This window comes from Colletotrichum fioriniae, assembly GCF_027942845.1.
Source record: "Colletotrichum fioriniae strain IMI 355084 chromosome Unknown scaffold_7, whole genome shotgun sequence".
NCBI lineage: Eukaryota > Fungi > Ascomycota > Sordariomycetes > Glomerellales > Glomerellaceae > Colletotrichum > Colletotrichum fioriniae.
In genome coordinates, this window is record NW_027076843.1 from 745,392 (window position 1) to 764,174 (window position 18,783).

Genomic DNA, 18,783 nt, shown 5'->3' on the forward strand with positions numbered 1-18,783 from the left:
CACCTCACCCAAAACTGGTGTTCCCTGACCCAGACCGTTTCCATCCATAAAATCTTTATTGTTGAAAGAATACCATCGCCCGATGTGCAATGCTTGTTGATGTATTTCATACCACACTCATGTAAATGTGGCGACGTTCGCTGAGATGGCCAACTTGGCCATCAGGTTCGCTATCTGTTTTTTTCTGTTTTGGGTTTCCTGGATTCGCTGAGTCGGTGACAGAAACACCGTCTATGACAGGTGGAAAGCTCCCTGGCCTTCCTTGATGGCAGTAGAGAGCTGTTTGCGCATGGCTTCGATATTGGTGTAGTCTGGTAGTTTGAGGTAGTTCACACACGTCATGACACTAGGAAGATAGTCGTCAGACGTGTAGGGGTGTTCACTTGGCTTGCAGACGACCGTGAACATGGGCGTCAAGCTCTTGAATCCTGTTGTTTGTGTTAGTCTGGGCTACTTGAGATATGCCGACGAACGAGAGAGCAACGTACCTCCAATGGGGAGCTTGGGGCTGCCCGTGGTGAATTGCAGGAAATCGCGGCGCTCAGGAGCTGATAGTTCGCTCATCGTCTGCAGCAAGTTCTTAACGGTCTTGCTGTCCATGTTGTAGCCGTGGTCCGCCTTGATCGAATCCATGAGTGCTAGCGAGAATGTCAGTCTATCATCAGGCGGAGACGCGGGGAAGTACTTACTTTCGAGAGACCAGTCCTCGTCAACACGGCCAAACAAAGTTACCAGCTCATCGGGAGTGAATGCGCTTAAAGCAGAGTAGGGGAAGACTTGAGAGAAACCGGTGCGGAAGGCGTCAACCTGGCGACGAACACCAGTGCCCAGGGTCATGTCAATTACACGCTCAAGATACGCGTCCACGTTGTCAATGGTGACCCGAATCTGTCCACCATTGGGCATCAACTCGATCTCTGGGAATCCGGGAAGGGTGAAATCCAGGCACAGGTCGTCCAACTTGACACCATCAATAACGATATCCTCTGTATCAGCAACCTTTTGAGCAGGCGTTCGTGAAGGGTCTTCGTCGATTTCCTTCTTGGCCACGGCGAACTTCTTAATGGTTTTCAGAGACCTGGCCAAGCCGGGATCGACGACCTTAACTGCGCCGAGTGATGGCTTCACGCCAGGTGCCGATGAACCATCTCCAATGCGGAAGAAGGTGGGATTGAAGTTCAGATCAATGATGCGAGAATCGATCATTGAGCGAGCAACAAATTTGCCGAGGGTTTTGAACAGTTGCAAAATACGTTCCCCGTTGGGCGCAACGGCTTCATCGTCGCTGAGTGGCCGAGGGAAAAGTCCACTCGCTCCAGAGATGTACTCTTCCGAGTCGTTCGAATCCATCTCTCTCCACAGCTTAAGCTTTTTCTTGGAGAACTCTCTCGACACCGTCGAGTAGAACTCAAGTGTCGGGCCCAATCCGGTTCCGACTTCCTCAAAGTATTCAACCTCGAGAATGCTCTGAGACGCGCCATACAGTTCCATGACTTTCAAGGCCGACTCCAAGATCTTCGATCGTGAAATGCGAACCTTCTGGCGCTGTAAACGACCCAAGAATGGTCTATCGTCGCGGCGGTCGCGACGCGAGTCGTCCGCAGAATGGGCGTTCTGCCAGCGAGTCATCGAGCGCGCATAACCAAATGAGGTCGACTGCAAGAACAAGTGCCTGGTTTCAAAGGGGAAGAGGAAAGGGTACAGTCGTGCAAGGTCTTCTACCCAACTTGGCAGGCAATTGCTCGCGACGATCAAAGGCTCTTCAAGCTGTCTGTTGAGCTTCGCAGTCAACTTGGTGTTGACGAACTGTGAGAGGGGCTCGACATTCAGTCGAACGGCATCCTTTTCGCTGTTCTCAACCATGACATCTTCGATGTTGGCGTTCAAGTCGTGGAGGATGTTGAGAAGGCGAAGGATAGAGGCGGTCGAAGGGTGCTTGGCGAGAGATGCCGGAACGTTTCCTTCGCCATTCTCCTCTGTACTGGCCTGAGCATTGGAACTGAACGAAAGGGTTTCCGCGGGAGGCGGACCAGGGGCACGTCGGAACTTGATCGGGTGCACTGCAGACCAGACACTTCGGCTAAAGTGCTCGTCAGAGTTGGCGGCCGAGGTGTGGACGGCACGGTAAATTGTAGTCTCGCTCGTAATCACCTTGTTGTCGAGAGTGAACTGGATATGCCAGTCTTGTGGCACAGCTTGAATGGCTGCGGCGTAAGACATTGGCCTCGATGAGGTTGCCGGCGTGGGGGTGCTTTGTGCCGCAGGAGGGGGCGGCAGAGCACTAGAACGAGTAGGCAGAGAACTCTGCGATGGGGTGGGCACTCTGGTCCCATCATCCTTCCGTGCGGTAACCCTTCCACCAGCAGCGATTTCCATATTGACAGCGCCAGGCTCGGGGCCGGGAGATTCGCTCATATCCTCGTCCAAGTCACCTACAATAGCATCCAAAGCACTGCTTCCCCCAATCTCTTCGTCGTCAGACAGGTGCTTCTCGTCTGCACACTCGAGGGCATTCTCCAAGTCGTCATCTTCAGGAGGTGGTCTAGACGGCACTGGGCTATCTGCAGCTGACGCCGCACTACGACGGGTAGATCTTCTCAAAACGCCCTTGTCTCTGGTGCTGGAAGAGGTATCGGGAGTGGCCGCACTCTCCGACTGCGGTGTTGTCTTTGACTTCGTCTTGCGGAGAGAACGCGAGCCGCTGGGCGTAGGCACACTGGGCGGTGGCGGGACCGGGCTTGACCCAGACGCTGCCGACGCGCGCTCCGCAAGTCTAGCTGCCGCATGGCTGAGTGGCAAACCAGCAGAGCCTGCCAACGAGGCGAGGGCCCTCGAGAGGTTGTCGGCCCGTCTTGAGGAGCCACGTGGCCGTTCCGAAAGACTGATTCTGGGCCTCAGGTAGTCATCAAGAGACTTGAAAGTAGCGATGGCGTGAATCGAAACCATTATGTTTCTATATGACTTAGGTATAGACTCGTCATCAGCCACGAGCCTGAGCCGAATCTGCTTCGCAAGCATGGACGCCGCACTACTGCGATTGCCATCGAAGGTATTTTGGTGGACAGTAATGACCTCGAAATGCTCAGATCTACTCAGCAAATCTTGAAGTTTATGAACCATGACACTGAAGGGAGTTGCGGGTGAATCGGCAGTGGCAGTCTTAGGCTTGGACTTGACGCTGTAGCCCATGAAGACCTGCAAGAAGTCCGCCTGAGCAGTGCGGGCTAGATCCTCGTCGGGATTGCTGAAAACTTCCAAAAGCACTCTAACGAGCCCAGAAGCCAGAAGCTCTGCACTGGTGACACTTTCGAGGACGTCCGCGTCGAAGGATGAGGCCAGCTTCTTGAATAGCTCTACGCCGTTCTCAGGTGAAAGATTGCCTGCCGATCTGTTGAGGTAAAAGGCTTCAATCTCTTCAGCAAGATCTGATAAATTAGTGAGGATCTTAGTCGCCTTCTTCTTCATGGCCTTGCCGTGCTTCTCAGTCTCGTGGCTCTCTAGGAACTTCTTGGCCACCTCACGAATCCTGCTTCGCATCGACGGAACGTCTGACAGGAAGTGTTGAGGCGGCCCGTCAAGCGACATTGTTGAGCCACGTGAGCTAACCGGCGACCCAGATATGTCGTCTGGATGAGGCTCGTTCTCATTGTCCTCCTCATTCTCCTCGTCATCCGACTCTTCGTGTTCTTCATCGTCCTCAGACTCCTCATTGTCTGAAGATTGGTCACCAGAATCTGCCGCGGCCTGCGGCTCCGTGTTGTGGGACTCTTGCGAGCCGGCCGGCTCTGGCGCTGGCGGCGGCGTGTGCTCCTCGATGGCTAATTTGGTGATTTCCGAAATGACACCTTCACGGTAGAGCTGGTACCGGTAAACATCCTCCAAGCGACTGAGAAGAAGTTCTGTGGCTTGAAGCGCCAGCATAACCAGGGAGGGATGGTCCTGTTGAGATAGAATCGAAGCCAGGAAGGAAGCATAAGACACTGTCTTCAGCGCTTCGCTAAGAATCTCCTCGTCAAGGTTTGAAAGCATCTTTAGCTGGGCTGTGAGTACCTTTTGGCGAACGTTGAGGTTAACTGTGCTCGAAAAAGCGTCGGTTAAGGTCGGGAAAAGAATCAGAGCAAAGCGGCGAACTTCGGACTTGCAACTGTCGAGCAGTTCGATTCTCTTATCGTTTGGTGACTTGCGCGTCTTTCCAGCTGCTGTGGAGGAAGGAGTGATGGGTTCTGTTGTGTTCATCTCCACGAAGTCGCCATATGAAGGGTCAGCGTTGCGAGGCAGGCTAGGTAGCAGCTCGCAAATGACATTGAGCGTCTCGATAATCTGCTCCTTTGGTCGATGGATCAAGGCCTGCATGATGACAACGCTGTCCAACTTGGAGGCAACATCTTCTGTGCCACTGGGCGGTGAAACACCCGTAAGGATTTGGTAAAGTGTCTCCACGATGTTGAGCTTGAACAAGTCCGCCGAAAGCTGGGGGCTAGCACGAGCCGTAAAGGCCAGCACCCGCAGGAATTGCGTGTGGATATCAGCTCCAATGAGATTAGTGGTGCCTGGCACAAGCAGCCTCAAGACAGCCTTCAACAGGTCGACACTGACGAGTTCTTCCAGCTTGGCAGACTGGTACTTGAAGCTCTCCACAATGCCAGAGACGCAGATGGACGCCTTTTCGACCACTCGCTGGTCGCTGCTGCCCAATACGTTGAGAAGTGTGGGCATGACATCTCGAATGACCGGGAAAGAATCCTCGGGGATGTTTCGACAGCAATTGGCAGCCGTGGTCACGGCTGTTCTTTGTGTGCTTGTTGCGAAGAAATCCAAGTAGGATAAGCAGGCGGTCAAGCCACCCTCTCGGACAATACTGGAGGGATACTCTGCTGAGATCTTTTCGAGGGTGCTCAGGGCTTGCTCGGCAAGGTCGATGAAGGAGATCTCGAGCAGTTTTTGGCAGAGCACGGGGACAGCCCCTCCGTAAACGACGTTGGCCACACTGGCGGGCAAGGCCTCCATCAAGTTTGCCAGGCAACGGCAGGCGAGCAACATGAGTTCGGGATTCTCTTCGCCCGTCATCTCATTGGGTTGCATCAGAGTCACCAATTCCTTGACGAAGGCATCAGGTGAAAAGTGACCTGATAAGTTGTCCTCGTTGGAAACCAACAAGATTTCAGACAGCTCTTGCAAGGCGATCAGCTGCACTGATGGGTCATCCTTTTGACGCAGGCTGTTGAGAAGATCTCGCAGGCGAGACGAAATACCCGTCATCATGCCTGTCAAGGCCCGCAAGGTACTTGACAAGCCACCGGGACCTCCAGGACCTCCGAATCCTCCAAAGGGATCATCGTCTACGTCGTCATCGTATCGCTGACCCTCATCATCGTCATCGTTATCGTCACTATCATCGTCGTCGTCGTGATGTTCGGGAGGAGGCGGTGGGGGCGGAAGAGGAAGAGACTCCTTTTCAGTGTCGTCTGTGCCCGTCATTGCAGTATCGGGATCCGCGTTGTTTGCGGCATTCCGTTTCGTCTTACGGGAAGAGCTGGATGTGTTGGCGGAAGGATCTGTGTATGGCGAATCAGCACTATGCTTCAAAGTATCAGACTGGAGGCAACTGGGGGTTACCTAGGGTGCCGGTGGCAGTTCTCTTGCTTCGGCTGCTACTGGATTTGCGGCTTGAAGATGCCGAGGGCGCGGTGTTCTCTGATGCGTTTGCAGGATCGGCGGAAATGCTAACGAGCACAGTCAGCTTTCAAGAATGTCCAATTCCAGCTCACAGAAATCCTTACTCTGGGCTCGACATGGCGACGGTAGATTTGCCCTTTCTCTTCGAGCGAGGCGGGGCAGGTGGCTGAGTAGGGAGCTGAGGCGGTGGAACAGCTTCGGCTACCTTTTGACGCTTTGATCGCCTGGAGGAAGCTGATGCAGACTGCTGTGGTCCAGGAGTAGGGCTGGTAGCTTGTGTTGAAGCCTTTCGTTTCCGCGAGGCTGAGGTGGGAGGGTTTGGAGGACTGGAGCTCGGTGGTGCAGGGGCGGCCGCTGCGGGATCGGCGCTTGCAGCGGATTGTGTCGATGAAGCCGCGAGACTCGCCGCTTGCCGGGCAGAAGATCTGGTAATTCTGGGAGACATGAGTGACTGGTTCTTAGGAGGCATGCCGACCGAAGAACGGAAGGCGAGAAAACGAAGGTAAAGATCAAGTCAAATGAGCCGAGGCCAGGATGCCGGCGGCCTCGTGTGTGTACCGCAACGAATGTCAGATGTGTGTGCGTGTGGTGTGTGAGTGTAGTGGATGTGGATGTACAGTGTACTAGACACAACGAGAGAGGTAAAGCATGCAATGAATTGCTGGGGTAGAGGGAGGGGTCTGCTAGCACTGGCCCGAGGCTGACCAAGCGAGAACGACGAGAGTAAAGAAGTGAAGGAGAAAAGAGGAGTCGAGTCAAGGAAGAAGAAGTGTCGAGGAGGAGATGATCAAGACTCGATGAAGAGTGGGTGAAGGAGCGGTGCGATGCAGCCGTGTTTCAATGGTTGGAAAGCAGGCGCCTCTCTGTGTCTTTTTTTTTTCTCTTCCTGAGGTGCTCTAGAGGTACGGTGCGGTGGTGCCTGGCAGGGTGTGTACGGTGCGGTTGCGGTGTAGTGAGGTAGGGCGGTCCAGTAGGTATAGTGACCCGACCCGCTTAAGTTCGAGATCCCGCCGTTCGGGTACCAAAGGTAAGGTAGCTTCAGGCGGAGGAAGAGGAGGGGAACGAAGGGCGGATCCTGAGGTCGAAAAGGTGCACCCTTTTTTGGTGCCTTTTTTGGACTCGAGGATCAAGAGAGACAAACGGACAAGGTGAAGGTGAAAGAAGCAGCAATGAGGTACAGGTAGAGGCAGACCAGACCGAGAGAAGGCGGCAGGCAGGCAGGCACCTCAGGCACGAGACAAGTTGGCTGTCGCCGGCAACTACCCCACGGCACCTGGACGTTGTTCTTGCTGCTCCTGCCTCTCTGCCTCGCGTCTGCTCTTGCTCCTGCTCTTGCTCTCTCACAGAGAAAGATTCTGCGCGCCTGTCGCCTGCGGCTGATTCTTGCTGCTTTCTCTCCTCTTGTGTGTCCTCTTCTTCTTGTTCTTGTTCCTCTTCACTCTCGAGTCTCTCTCTGTCTCGCATACACACACGGATCACATACGCATGCTCTGTCTCCTTCGACTCTCTCCGTTGTCTCCGCGAAGCACAAAACAATATATGGGAATTCGAGAAGAAATACGGCAAATACGGGTGAAATGACAACCACCTACCGCTGGGAAGACGAGGTCGAAGCTAGGGTGGGCGAACCCGAACCGGAAGACGATGTCGTCGGCGTAGACGGGAGGCGCGCGGGGGGATCGTGGTCGACTACCGATCTGGAGCGCTGGTTTGCAGAGGCGATTCGTTCTGCCATGGATTACGCCATGAGGCAGGACAGCTCGAGGGTTGCTGGCGATTAAGCGTTGTGGTGTCTTGATGTTATCAGCGCCGTCGGGAAATGGCCAACAGATACGATGGCGTTGCGAGGTTGATCCCAATCAACGGATCAGACAAGACGATCTCGTTGCGTTGAGAGTCATCGATATTGATGGCCTGATCTATCCTTCGAATCGATTATCGTCGTATCGTTATCGTCGTCGTCGTCCTTGTCGTCGCAGGAGAACAAATTCAATGGCGATGTTGGAGTTTGGGGAGATGTATGGATGGGTTTTGGAACCAGGCGAGGTTATGCAGCGCCAAAGCAGCACGGGAGAGGAAGAAGGTGTCGGGTCTGACTGATGGATGCCCTGGGCCGTGGCCGGCGAACGGGACAGACACACCACCCGTTGCTGCTAACAGTTTAACAAGCACCACGCCGCACGCCGCACGCCACACGCCACACGCCACACGCACCACCATACACACACACACACACACCACGCACAAGGAGTCAAGGACCAGGCCACACTCACACGGCCAACATGCTCCAAGCGGCTCTGATGTCGCTGTTCCAGTCCACTTTTTGCTCTAAACGTAGCCACTGGGGGAGTACAGAGTACTGGGCCGGCCAACTCAACATGAGCAGCCACGAGGGGGGAATCCCTGCGGTAAGGCCCCATGCTTATGATGTGATGCTACGGATACTCCATAGAGACGTAGGCACTGCGCTCCGTATTGTCGATACCTTACCTTTGATACTAAACAATACGGGCAGAACTATGTCATGGAACGGTCCCCCTCCTGTCACGCCTACCGTCTGGCTCCGTCCCAACCTCGAACCGCGCCAACACCAATCATGGACGTGCCGTTGTCCGTCACCCGTCACATACCATCCGGCCAGGCCAGGCCTGCCAAGCATTGTCGTCGAATACTTATTCCGTACAGCGTCATTGTAATAGTGTCTGACCGTGCTGGAACAACGTTTGGCAGCTCGACCCCGCCCTAATCACTGTCTATCCCCAGTCTCTCAGGTGCTGACCTTGCACTAAGGTAGTTCCAGCCAGAGCAACTGCCCGTCGCATCAAAGCCGCTCGTCATTACGGAACCATGTCTCCGTTTACGCATCCACACCTTGCCAAGTGCGCTCCAGATTCTGACGGAGCTGATTCAAGTCTGGGTGGGGAGGCGGCACTCCTACCTCTTCTTGCGCCATCAGGGTCAACCAATACTCCATTTCTAAGCAGCCGAGTCCAGCGAGTCAACAAAAACACCTCACGAAATTTCGATAATAGGTAATATAGGCTTTGCTCGCATCCGCGGCGCCGGAGATTCCGCATTAATCATTTCTTCTCTAGCCAGGTAGGTATCATGCAGGGCCCGCTCGTCTATGCCTTCAAGCTATCCTTGCCTCCCTCGAATTCACCGAACTCGTACTCATCCGGGTACCTGTCTAGGTGTTCACGTAGCTGTGCCATCTGCTGCTTCAGGTCTGGCGTCAGTTCCTCATAAACGTCTTCAAACATGCCCCGAATAGGCGGCTTCTTCTCCATCTCGGCCTCTTTGAACGCCTTCAGCACCTCCCTTCTAGTTGAATCTCTGCACTCCTTTTCCTTGGCCTCATCCCACATACCCTTGGCCTCCATGTACTTGCGCAGACGCGTAATGGGGTTGTCCCGCCTCTTCCAGTCCTCAACTTCGACTCTAGCACGGTAGGCAAACGAGTCATCCGACGTGCTATGGTGGCTCACCCTGTAAGTCATGGCCTCGATCAAGACGGGGCGGCCTCCATTCTCGAGCGCCATTTCACGGGCCCTCTTGGTAGCCTCTCTGACGGCCCAGATATCGTTGCCATCTACTCTGATGGTGTCGATGCCGTACCCCAGGCCGCGACTGGCGATTCCGTCACCTCTGTACTGCTCTAGCGTCGGCGTAGAGATGGCATAGCCATTGTTTCGGCAGATGAAGATTACAGGACATGATCTTGTAGCCGCGATATTGAGGGCGGCGTGAAAGTCTCCCTCACTCGCCGCACCCTCGCCAAAGTAGGCTGCAACGACTCTCGGGGGTATCGATTGGTCTTGCATCCGCTGCATCTTCAGGGCATATGCTGCTCCCGAAGCTTGCGGGAGCTGCGTTGCCAACGGGGACGAGATGGTATGCTGTACGGATAATGTGTCAGCATGTGTGCCCTCCAATCCTCTTCAGAGGTGCCGTATCGGTCATGGGAACCCACGATATTTAGCTCCTTGCTACCATAGTGCACCGGCATATTCCTCCCCCTACCGGGATCCTTCGAATTGGCAAAAAGCTGGTTCATGAAATCCGCCGTTGTGAAGCCCCGCTGCTTAAAGACGCCCTGCTCGCGGTACTGGCAGAAGATTACATCCTCGGGCGTCAGCACGCTCGCGGAGCCGACGCTCAACGCCTCCTCGCCCGCCGAGACCATGTAGAAGCTCAGTCTGCCCTGGCGCTGGGCGTCAAACATGATGAGGTCCATGACGGAGATGAAGACCATGTCCTTGTAGAGCTTGACAATCTGCGCCTCGTCGAGGTCCGGGACGAAGGCATCGTCGACAATGGCACCGTTTTGGTCCACGACGCGATAGGTCGGCACGGCGGGGTAGTCACCCGGCGTCTCGAACTTGAGGCTGCTCGTGAAGGCGCTCTTTACGGCGCCAGGGAAGGAGACGTGGTTTGCGTTTGGCCTTTGGGAGAGGCTGCTTGCTGCTCGTCGATTTTGGGGTGCTGTTGCTGCTGCTGCTGCTGTTGACGGTGTTGATGTCGTCTTTGGAGGACCGCTTCCGGCTCGGGGGAGGGCCAGCCCGCCGAGGGGTGCCCGTCGAAGGATCTTGGAGGTCCTCATCTCTGCTGCTTCACTTTCTTTGGACCTTTGGTCTTTTCGAAAAAATTCAATTGATGAGAAGAAGATAACCAGAAAGCCTACCCCAATTACATAGGGAATTTCAGAAGACGAAAGGGAAAGAAGTCGAGAGGGCTCAGAGGGCACAGAGGGAGAATGCCGAGACAGAAGCTATCCCGAGGAAGACCGTCTATCGTCGGCCGAAGTTGCGACGTCATGGCTGAGCCGACGTAAGCCGGCACCGATAAGGCGAGTTAGCAGTGGTGAGAGCGTGCCCCAAGCCCCCTGAAAGCCGTTCACTGAGCTTTACCTTACCTTACCGTACCGTTCCTTTCCCCGCGCCCCCGCGTGGAATCCCGTCCCCCTATCGATAAGGGAAACCGAACCTTGGACAGGGGTGCTTGTGACCGGGCAGCCCATCGACAAGGTTATGGTTTACTCCGTGCTGGTGTCTAGGGACTGTTTTGTCCTCCGTAACCGAATCAGAAGCTAGTCCTAGGCTTTTGTTTTCTCGAGACGGTTGGATGTTGCATGAATTTGAAGGACGCGTTTGATCTTGGATTATGAAGGGTGATTTTTGTTCATTATCTTCGCTGTAAAGTACGGCGTCTAGATTGTCTTTACCCGACGGTTTAGATAAAGTCTGTACTTGACGAGTTCACGTTAGTGGATAGTGTTTTGCCAGCGGTAACCGACGTTGGGCCAGGGCGATTGTCGACGACTGGTTTATACAGCACAGTTCCTCTGTATATCAAGACATTTAGTTATCCGACGTTGTTCTGAATTACCAAGTCACGTTGTCTAATGCAGCAATACTTCCCCAGAGCAAGTAAGTCTCCTCTTCGAACTGCGGGTTCCCGTTTTGCGTTAAAAGGACCAATGCCATGTGTCTAAGCCGATTCTAACCTCGACAACTCAACTCTAGGAACAATCACTTAGGACAGTTTGAGTCGTCCTAGAGAGCTCATCCAAAGGATCAGCATGGTTAACACTATACCTTGGTTTTATTACTCTTCTGGGGCATTTTCTTCTAAACCTCCCTACTACGCAGCACACGTCCGGTTGTCAAACTGCAATTGCATGGAAGTCCCACCAAGAGGGATTGACATTAGGATGGGCCCTCGTCGGGGTAATAACTACTTCTCGCTTCACAACAGATGATGATACTATTAGTAGGTATACCGGAAATCCTTATTCTCCCCATCCGTCTTATCCTCCCTCTCCTGCTCAAGACCAGCCTGCAACCTATCCTCGGGAACCCCAAACTTGGAATTGCGACGCTTGTTCTCCGCCACGCAGAGCAGGTAGTACGCGAGCCCGGACGCGGCCATGAGCGCAAAAGCAAACATCATGGCGCTGATGCCGAGCGGGTACCGCGGCGCCTGGCTCGACAAGAATAGCTGGGGTCCGACAATGTTGCCGACGGCGTAGCACACGGCCACCGTGACGCCCATGAAGCTCTTTTTTGTCGCGCCCGCCGTGTTGGACGAGTTGAGGCTCAGCATAAAGACCCAGGGCACGTTGTAGAAGCCCATGATGTACACGCACGCCAGGCTGGCGTCCCGGTTCCGATTGATGTCGAGCGTGTGCACCATTACCGCGCCGACTAACCCCACGAGCGCGGAGAGGATCCAGAAGAGGCAGCGCAGGTTCTGCACGAACATGGAGATCGTGGTGAGGACGACGCCGGCGACCATGGCGACCGCGGCCTGCGGCGTGGCCATGAGGACGGTCTTTGTCTGGCTGAAGCCGTAGCCCGAGATGATGAGCGGGTTGAAGTTTGTGATGCCCGCGTTGGCGACGGCGTAGCCGATGGCGCAGGCCCAGACGCACCAGCATTTCGGGTCCTTGACGGCCTCGAGGATTTGCTGCGCGTCGAACTTCTTCTTGACGTCGACGCCCGTCTGGTTCTCGGCGAGGCGGGCGACGACTTGTCGCTTCTCCCGCTCGTCAAAGAACCACGCCTTTTGCGGGGAATCGGGCAGCGCAAAGAGAACCACGAACCCGACGAGGACGGTGACGGCGCCGTAGATGATGAAGATGTACTTCCACGTCGACAGGCTCCCCTTGATATTCCCAATCGCATATGACAGAATACCGCCAAACACGCCAGCGAAGGTATTATGCCACAGCGCCGTGCGCAGGGGCTGCTCTTCGCGGCGGTACCACGTTGCGTTGAGAACGAGCATGCAAGGGAGCAGGGCGGCCTCGAAGATGCCGAGCAGGACGCGGATGGCGGCGAGGCCGGCGAAGTTGTGGCAGGCGGACATGAGGCAGATGCAGGCGCCCCAGAGGACGAGGCAGGCGCCGATGAACTTGCCGATGGGGAACTTGGTGATGAGGTAGAGGGCGGGGAGTTCCATGGCAAGGTAGCCAAAGTAGAAGACGGAGCCGAGCCAGGAGTATTCCTGGCCCTTGAGGTTTGCGTCTTGTCGGAGGCCAAAGATTGCGGCGAAGCCTAGGGCGTTCTAATATCTCGGGGACCATGGTTAGCTTTTGTGTATATGAAAGATTCCTGGCAGAGAGGAGAGGACTTGTTGGAAGACTTGCCTTGTCAAGGAACGCGAGGGTCATGCTGATTACGGCGCAGGGGAGGACGACGAGGTCCGTCTTCAACAGGATGCGCCGATTTTGCGCGGGCGTCGGCGCCAGAGTCTCGTCGTACTGGGAGGTTCCATCTTGCACGTCCTTGAAGTCAGTCCGGTCGGCTGCGTCGTTGTCGACCATGGCTGATTTGGGTTCCATCATGGAAAAATGGAAGCGTATTGGAAACACTTGGTAAAGTACGGAACCGTATAAGTCGGAGCTTGTTGTGTCGTTTGGGAACACTCTCAGTCAACGAGACACTTCAGTCAGACTCAGTCAAGAGCCAACTTTCTTCTTGTAAAAGACAAAAAAAGAATGAGGTCCAAGTCCGAGATCAAGACCCAAAGACCAAGCATGCTTCCCTGAGTCGGCGGCGGAACCGCAGGTATTTCAATGGCTCAACTCCACATCCCATGTCCCTGACTTTTCGATATCAATGAGAGCTCTGCCGGATAACACCAATATCGTTTGTCGATATGGAGACGGGCCAGGATAGAACTTGCGATTGACGTTATCATTCTGGGGTATCACGCAATGAGAAGGTGGAGCTTTTGCTCGGTCCCCACCGAGATGATTGATGTCGAGATATCGGTGCAGTCCGAGGTGCTGTGCTGACTCGTGCTCCATCAGTGCTCGCACTGTTTGTTGAGATCATCGTTCTTGAGTACTGCAGTAGACGCCGTGTTAGCTAATGGGGTGTGGTATTTTCCTCAAGATGTGGCAAGGGGAGGCTAGTGATGAAGAACGTTTGATAATCTTTGGCTGGTTGTCAATCGCGAATTTCCCAGCAAAGGTGTGGAAACTACGCGGGCTCACCATATATGCCTTCCACAGCGGAAGGTGTTAAATATTCAAACCGAGACTTTGGTTTCGCCTACTTCCCTTCAAAGGGAACTTGGCTAGTACTGAGACAGCTGAATATTGATTCAGGTTTTGTTGGCAAACTACGCTGTATTTCAATGTACATCTGGTCGTTTAAAATGATGGTGTGCTCATTGGCAAATAAATTGGTATCAGAAAAACTCTCAAAGAGATTCCGAGAGAAGATTCCACGAAGACTCAAAGCTTCGACTTTAGTCTATCAAGGACACTCAGATTCCGAGCCTGTTCAAGTTCAGCCTGAATCTGCTCCCTCGACCTAGCAACATCCCGCTCAACTTCAGCCGCATAAAGCTTCTGAATCACCTCCGTCAAAGCCCCCCTCTTCCCGTCCCCAATCACCCGCCCATCAACCTCCGTAACATGAATCTGCGACGGGAACGTGCCTGTACAGAAAGCCTCGTCGGCCCCGTACACCTCCGTCAGCGCAAAATCAAGCTCCCGCACCGTGATGCCAGCCGCCCGACAGACGTCAATAGTCTTTTGCCGCGTGATGCCCATCATCTGGTTGTCCTTTGTCGGCGCCCACACCTCGTCGCCGCGGACGATGAAGAAGTTGACCGAGTTACACGTCTTGACGAAGCCGTTGAGGTCCAGCATGAGCGCCTCGTCGACGCCCATAAAGTTGGCGTGCACGCACGCCTGCACGTCCGTCGCCTTGGAGATGTGGTTCCACTGCTCGTCCTTGACGTCGGGCGGGCCGCGCCGGACCCAGGTCGTTCCCAGCCGCAGGCCGCGCGACTTGGCTGTCGGATCGACGGCCTTGATCTCGGGGATTATGACGATGAGCGGCAGGCCGATATTGACGTGCGGGTTCTGGTAGGGCGTTGACTTTAGTCCTCTGCTCACGACCAGACGCATGTGGACATGAGGCTCATTTCCCATGTCGTTGGCGTCTAGGGTCTGGTGAAGAAGTGACAAGAGGTCTCCTTTCGTCAAGCCCAAGTCCATGTACATTGCCTTTGCAGACTGGAAGAGCCGATTGATATGCTCCCTGGCGAATTGAACTCGACCTCTTACAGCACGAATGCCTTCCTATGATGAAAAGCCAACTGATCAGCCTTTGGACTTTTCTATGCGGACTTGATCCTTTACTTACCCAGATTCCATCACCTATTAGGAAGTTAGAGTCAAAGACTGAGACGGTTGCTTGCTCTCTGGGGACTAGCCGGAATTTGCCAGTGACGCCGTCGCGTATGCCAACCTCGTATCGAGAGTCAGTATCCTCAATTGAGAAAGAACTCCAAGACCAAGAGATTTCTTACCAAGATAGAAGCGTTTTTGGAGTTTAGGACAGCCGTGTGGCTTGTTGCCGGTTGAGACTTTGGCAGTGATTCCGACATGATGCTTGCGATGATTTGTGCGCTGCGATTCCGTGTAAGTCGTGAAATGTTTGTTTGAAAAGCCAAGTCTCGAATAAATACCACACTTCTATAAAACAAAGGACCCCGGTTTTTGTTCTGCAGGGCTATCAGCCAAAAATGCTCATGAGATGCTCCAATGCTTTTCCCAATAAGTAGGTAGTCTTGGTCGGCACTGAGCTCGGCCAGGGCCGAATTTCTGGTGACATTGCGCAAGCCAGTCTCCACTTATCATCGGTCCAGTCCGAGATCACCTCGGTCTTTGGGTATTGGCTGAAGCCAATGCAATGGAAATGAGGAATCAAATCGATTATGATGATCTGATGTTGAGATCTGGTTTGAAACCCGATGCTCGACTAGTTTATCATATCGAGGCTGTGCCACGGCATCAGGTTAGCGAGTGTCGAAAGCCAGTAGTCACTCAACTTACACCAATGACGGTTGGAGGGAGGCAAGGTATTGCGAGGAATCCTTCTGACAATGTATCATTTATCCCAAGTTACCTATTCTGCTGGACTGTAACTCATCCATAAAAGTGTCAAACCAAGCAGTGAGGCCCTCATCTAAACCCAACTGAGCGTTGTCGAAGTACCCCGTTACTTGGTTCATATACGTTTCCAGTCCATCGCCTTGGAAGAACATATTGGACTGCGTATTGTCTGTATCAAGAAGGCTAAGCGTATGTGGCACGTTCACAGGAGCTACTGGAGAAGCATCTGTGGGTTGGGTTTGAGCAACTGGCGGTTCCCACGTCACTGGACCATATACTTTGATTCTTACCGCCTGGAGAAGATCGCGGTACTTCAGCAAGCCTTCTTCTTTCATCCGGGCAGTCCCGCGCTCGATAAGATCCATGCAGAATGCCACATTATTCCCATGGGAGTAGAGGAGAGGTGATTCTGGACTTTGATTCATCGCTTTCACGTGCCTAGAAGCCAACGGTCAGTTTGCAATCTTGAAGCAATGCGAATTGGGGCCTGGTGAGAGAAGAAGCCTACCAGTCACAATACAAGCCTACTAGTCCTACCATGAGGATCGAATGCACTTGCCGTATGCATCGGCAGACCGCTGTGATTCCATGCTGAAACTCCAACTTCTGCCACTGCCGAACAGTTCCAGAGACGGCCCGCGAGCATATCTCAGCCATCTCCTTTGAGGGGATCATGAAAGTGGGAGATGGTCGATACATGAGTAACAGGAGAAGTCCATATTCGATTTTCATCTCGGAGTACTCGCGCGTTCCTTTAAAGTTCAGGGCTTCCATGTCTCGTTTCCAACTTTCCAACTCTTGCTGGATCTTTTCGACTTCATTGCATATCTCTTGAAATGTGGTTCTTGATGCTCGTCCATCAGGACCCCTAGCGATATAGACGGATTCGAGGACGCGCCCGCCGATCTGGCGTAGTCTCATCAGATGATTAAAAAGTTTCACATTGAGTTTCTGGAATGAAGGCGCCGCACGACCCTCTTGATCTGTGAGCTCGTCGAGAGGACTCACAGATGGTTTGGGCGCATCTATCGCATGCTCTCTGACCGAGAGTACTCGGCCTGTGATGACAGCTACCTGTCTTTCCAGTGCGTAGACGCACCACCACGTCCGATTCCGGATTTCCCGGTCATCGGAACTTAGGTCGCCAGGGGTGACGGAACGTCGGTGAAGTCCCATCTCTATGGCTGTTGACATGGCATATCGACTCATCTGCCAAAGATCATCGCCGTGATTTCTAATGTTTGATCCCAGCATCCATAGGCACAACAAGAGCACCGAATGAAGGCCCTGCAGATCTCTCGGGTGGTCGTGTATATTCAAAAAGAATTGTAGACCTGTCTGGAAGTAGTCTGTTGGGCTGTTCAAGTCCATCATCCGTCGGTATTCCTGGGCTTCTGTGCAAGTTGCTGAAGCGAGGGCCAGCATCATGAGGATCAAAAACTTTTGATACAATGTGCACCTGGCTGGATCTTCGTAGATTCGTGCAAGACTGCCCCTCAAGAAGGGGAGAGAAACGAACGGCCACCATGGATGTATACGACTGATGTATGTGGTCAGGAGAAATTTGGCGACAGGCTGTGGTGGGAGTGCAGCGTTGTTCCGGACAAGTTCATGATCGTGAGCGGGGAATTCTTGACGACCAGAGCGCAATACTGGTGACGATACCGACAGGTGAATCTGCTTGAAAAAGATGCGGGCAAAGGTCGAGCCGGTGGCACTTCCCACTAGAGGAATGAAAACGATTATTACCAGACTTCTCAGGATTAAGCATCAGCTTGTAGCCTGGAAAAAGCTACACTTACTGTATATTCTCTCTGAATAGCCACTTGGCCGTCCAATTGCAAGAACACCAATCTCCTCGGCCTCTTTGCGGACATCATGGAATTGACCAGGTCCAACTACCGGGCCAGTTTGACTTGCTGTGGCTTCAGAAACAGCATCGAGTCTGGCTTGAAGCTCGATGATCCGGTCTTGGAGGCTCTTGACAGCAGCATACGTGTAAGTCACACGGTCAGTGATGTTACACTGCTCGTTTTGCCTTTCGCAAGTCGAACATCGTGGAACCCGTAAATCGCACTTGAACATGTCAGTGATCCAGATTCCTCCCTATAGGGTGACGACCTACCTTGACTTTCCTTGCATGACAACGGCTACAAGCTTTGGATACCGTCGGTGGGAATTGCAAGTCCCACGTCGGATCCATCGCCTGTATATTAAGAAATATGTGCGTGTTGCTGCTGGCTGTGTAGCTTACCAGAGTGGGTGGTTCTCTACGTCTCGGGGGTGCCCGAGTATATGGAAGGTTGACTTTGGGAAAACAGTGAAATATACAGTGCCTAACACTGTGTCACATACTAAAGGTACCTTAGCCGTGAGTGGAAGTCGGGGGTTCTTATCGATAGATCGCCCCACTTGCCATTAATGGTGATTTTCCCAGGATATGGTCCGGTGAACGGTGAACCTCGGTGTAGAACTCCTGCTTGCTGTGTGTAAGTCTGACTTGACTTGGATGCCTTCACAGGCAGCTCAGAGAATCACACCTGGGAAAAATAAAGAATGCACACTTTTGTTTTCAAACTCTTCACACAATCACTTCGGAAGGGGCGTATCTCTGTTTTCTTTCCCACTCACACTCACCACAAAAACCTTCTCCCCTTCACACGCCCGTCACTTACCACTCGTCTCAATACACAAACAACTGCCTCTATTGAGAACTTCAATATCCGACTTCATCGCCAACAGTCAGTTTTTTTCGACCCAATCAACTGAGCTTTAAAAACCAGTTTCCCTTACAATCTTGAGCAAGCAGTCTCAACATGACTCCCGCTGGCTCCATTGCTTTGTTGGTCATCCTGGTCATTGGTCTCATCTGCACTATCATCTGGCTCGCAAAGGACCAGGTTCACACCTTCGTCAAGGCTTTGGCCGATCACCGAGCGGCACGCAAGGAGGCTTCGGCCACAACCAACACGGAAGCTACCTCCAACGAGGCCACCGTCTAGGTACGTCATTTCTTCATTTTCTCTGGCAAAGAATACCACACTCCCATCTGGATGCCATTGCTCATGGGCCCTGGTCTTTGAGATGTGGCTTGACTCCTCAATGTCATCGACATAGCGCGCATCAGCCACACTCAATCCCCAAATTCTCCACCAAAATTTATTTCATCCTGGAAGCTCTCCAAGCACCGA

The 18,783-nt window shown here is 53.4% G+C and overlaps 5 protein-coding genes across 5 annotated transcripts; 1 reads left to right on the forward strand and 4 right to left on the reverse strand.

Moving 5' to 3' along the window:
* Window positions 1-231: 231 nt before the first annotated feature.
* On the reverse strand, window positions 232-6,121 carry UFD4 (Ubiquitin fusion degradation protein 4; the record flags this gene model as incomplete). Its single annotated transcript, XM_053190752.2, has 5 exons — window positions 232-428; window positions 489-638; window positions 690-5,555; window positions 5,617-5,723; window positions 5,781-6,121. The coding sequence occupies 5 exons, from the start codon at window positions 6,119-6,121 to the stop codon at window positions 232-234; spliced, it is 5,661 nt and encodes a 1,886-aa protein (XP_053051670.2).
* Window positions 6,122-8,801: 2,680 nt separating this feature from the next.
* On the reverse strand, window positions 8,802-10,279 carry N0V96_006391 (uncharacterized protein; the record flags this gene model as incomplete). Its single annotated transcript, XM_053190751.1, has 2 exons — window positions 8,802-9,575; window positions 9,650-10,279. The coding sequence occupies 2 exons, from the start codon at window positions 10,277-10,279 to the stop codon at window positions 8,802-8,804; spliced, it is 1,404 nt and encodes a 467-aa protein (XP_053051669.1).
* A 1,166-nt stretch (window positions 10,280-11,445) lies between these two features.
* Window positions 11,446-13,024, reverse strand: N0V96_006392 (uncharacterized protein; the record flags this gene model as incomplete). The annotated part of the gene is made up of 2 exons (XM_065757703.1): window positions 11,446-12,744; window positions 12,827-13,024. 2 exons carry the CDS (start codon window positions 13,022-13,024, stop codon window positions 11,446-11,448), a joined length of 1,497 nt encoding a protein of 498 aa, XP_065613620.1.
* Window positions 13,025-13,921: 897 nt separating this feature from the next.
* On the reverse strand, window positions 13,922-15,084 carry N0V96_006393 (uncharacterized protein; the record flags this gene model as incomplete). The annotated part of the gene is made up of 3 exons (XM_053190749.2): window positions 13,922-14,776; window positions 14,841-14,945; window positions 15,007-15,084. 3 exons carry the CDS (start codon window positions 15,082-15,084, stop codon window positions 13,922-13,924), a joined length of 1,038 nt encoding a protein of 345 aa, XP_053051667.2.
* Window positions 15,085-18,032: 2,948 nt separating this feature from the next.
* On the forward strand, window positions 18,033-18,594 carry N0V96_006394 (uncharacterized protein; the record flags this gene model as incomplete). Its single annotated transcript, XM_065757704.1, has 2 exons — window positions 18,033-18,040; window positions 18,402-18,594. The coding sequence occupies 2 exons, from the start codon at window positions 18,033-18,035 to the stop codon at window positions 18,592-18,594; spliced, it is 201 nt and encodes a 66-aa protein (XP_065613621.1).
* Window positions 18,595-18,783: the final 189 nt, after the last annotated feature.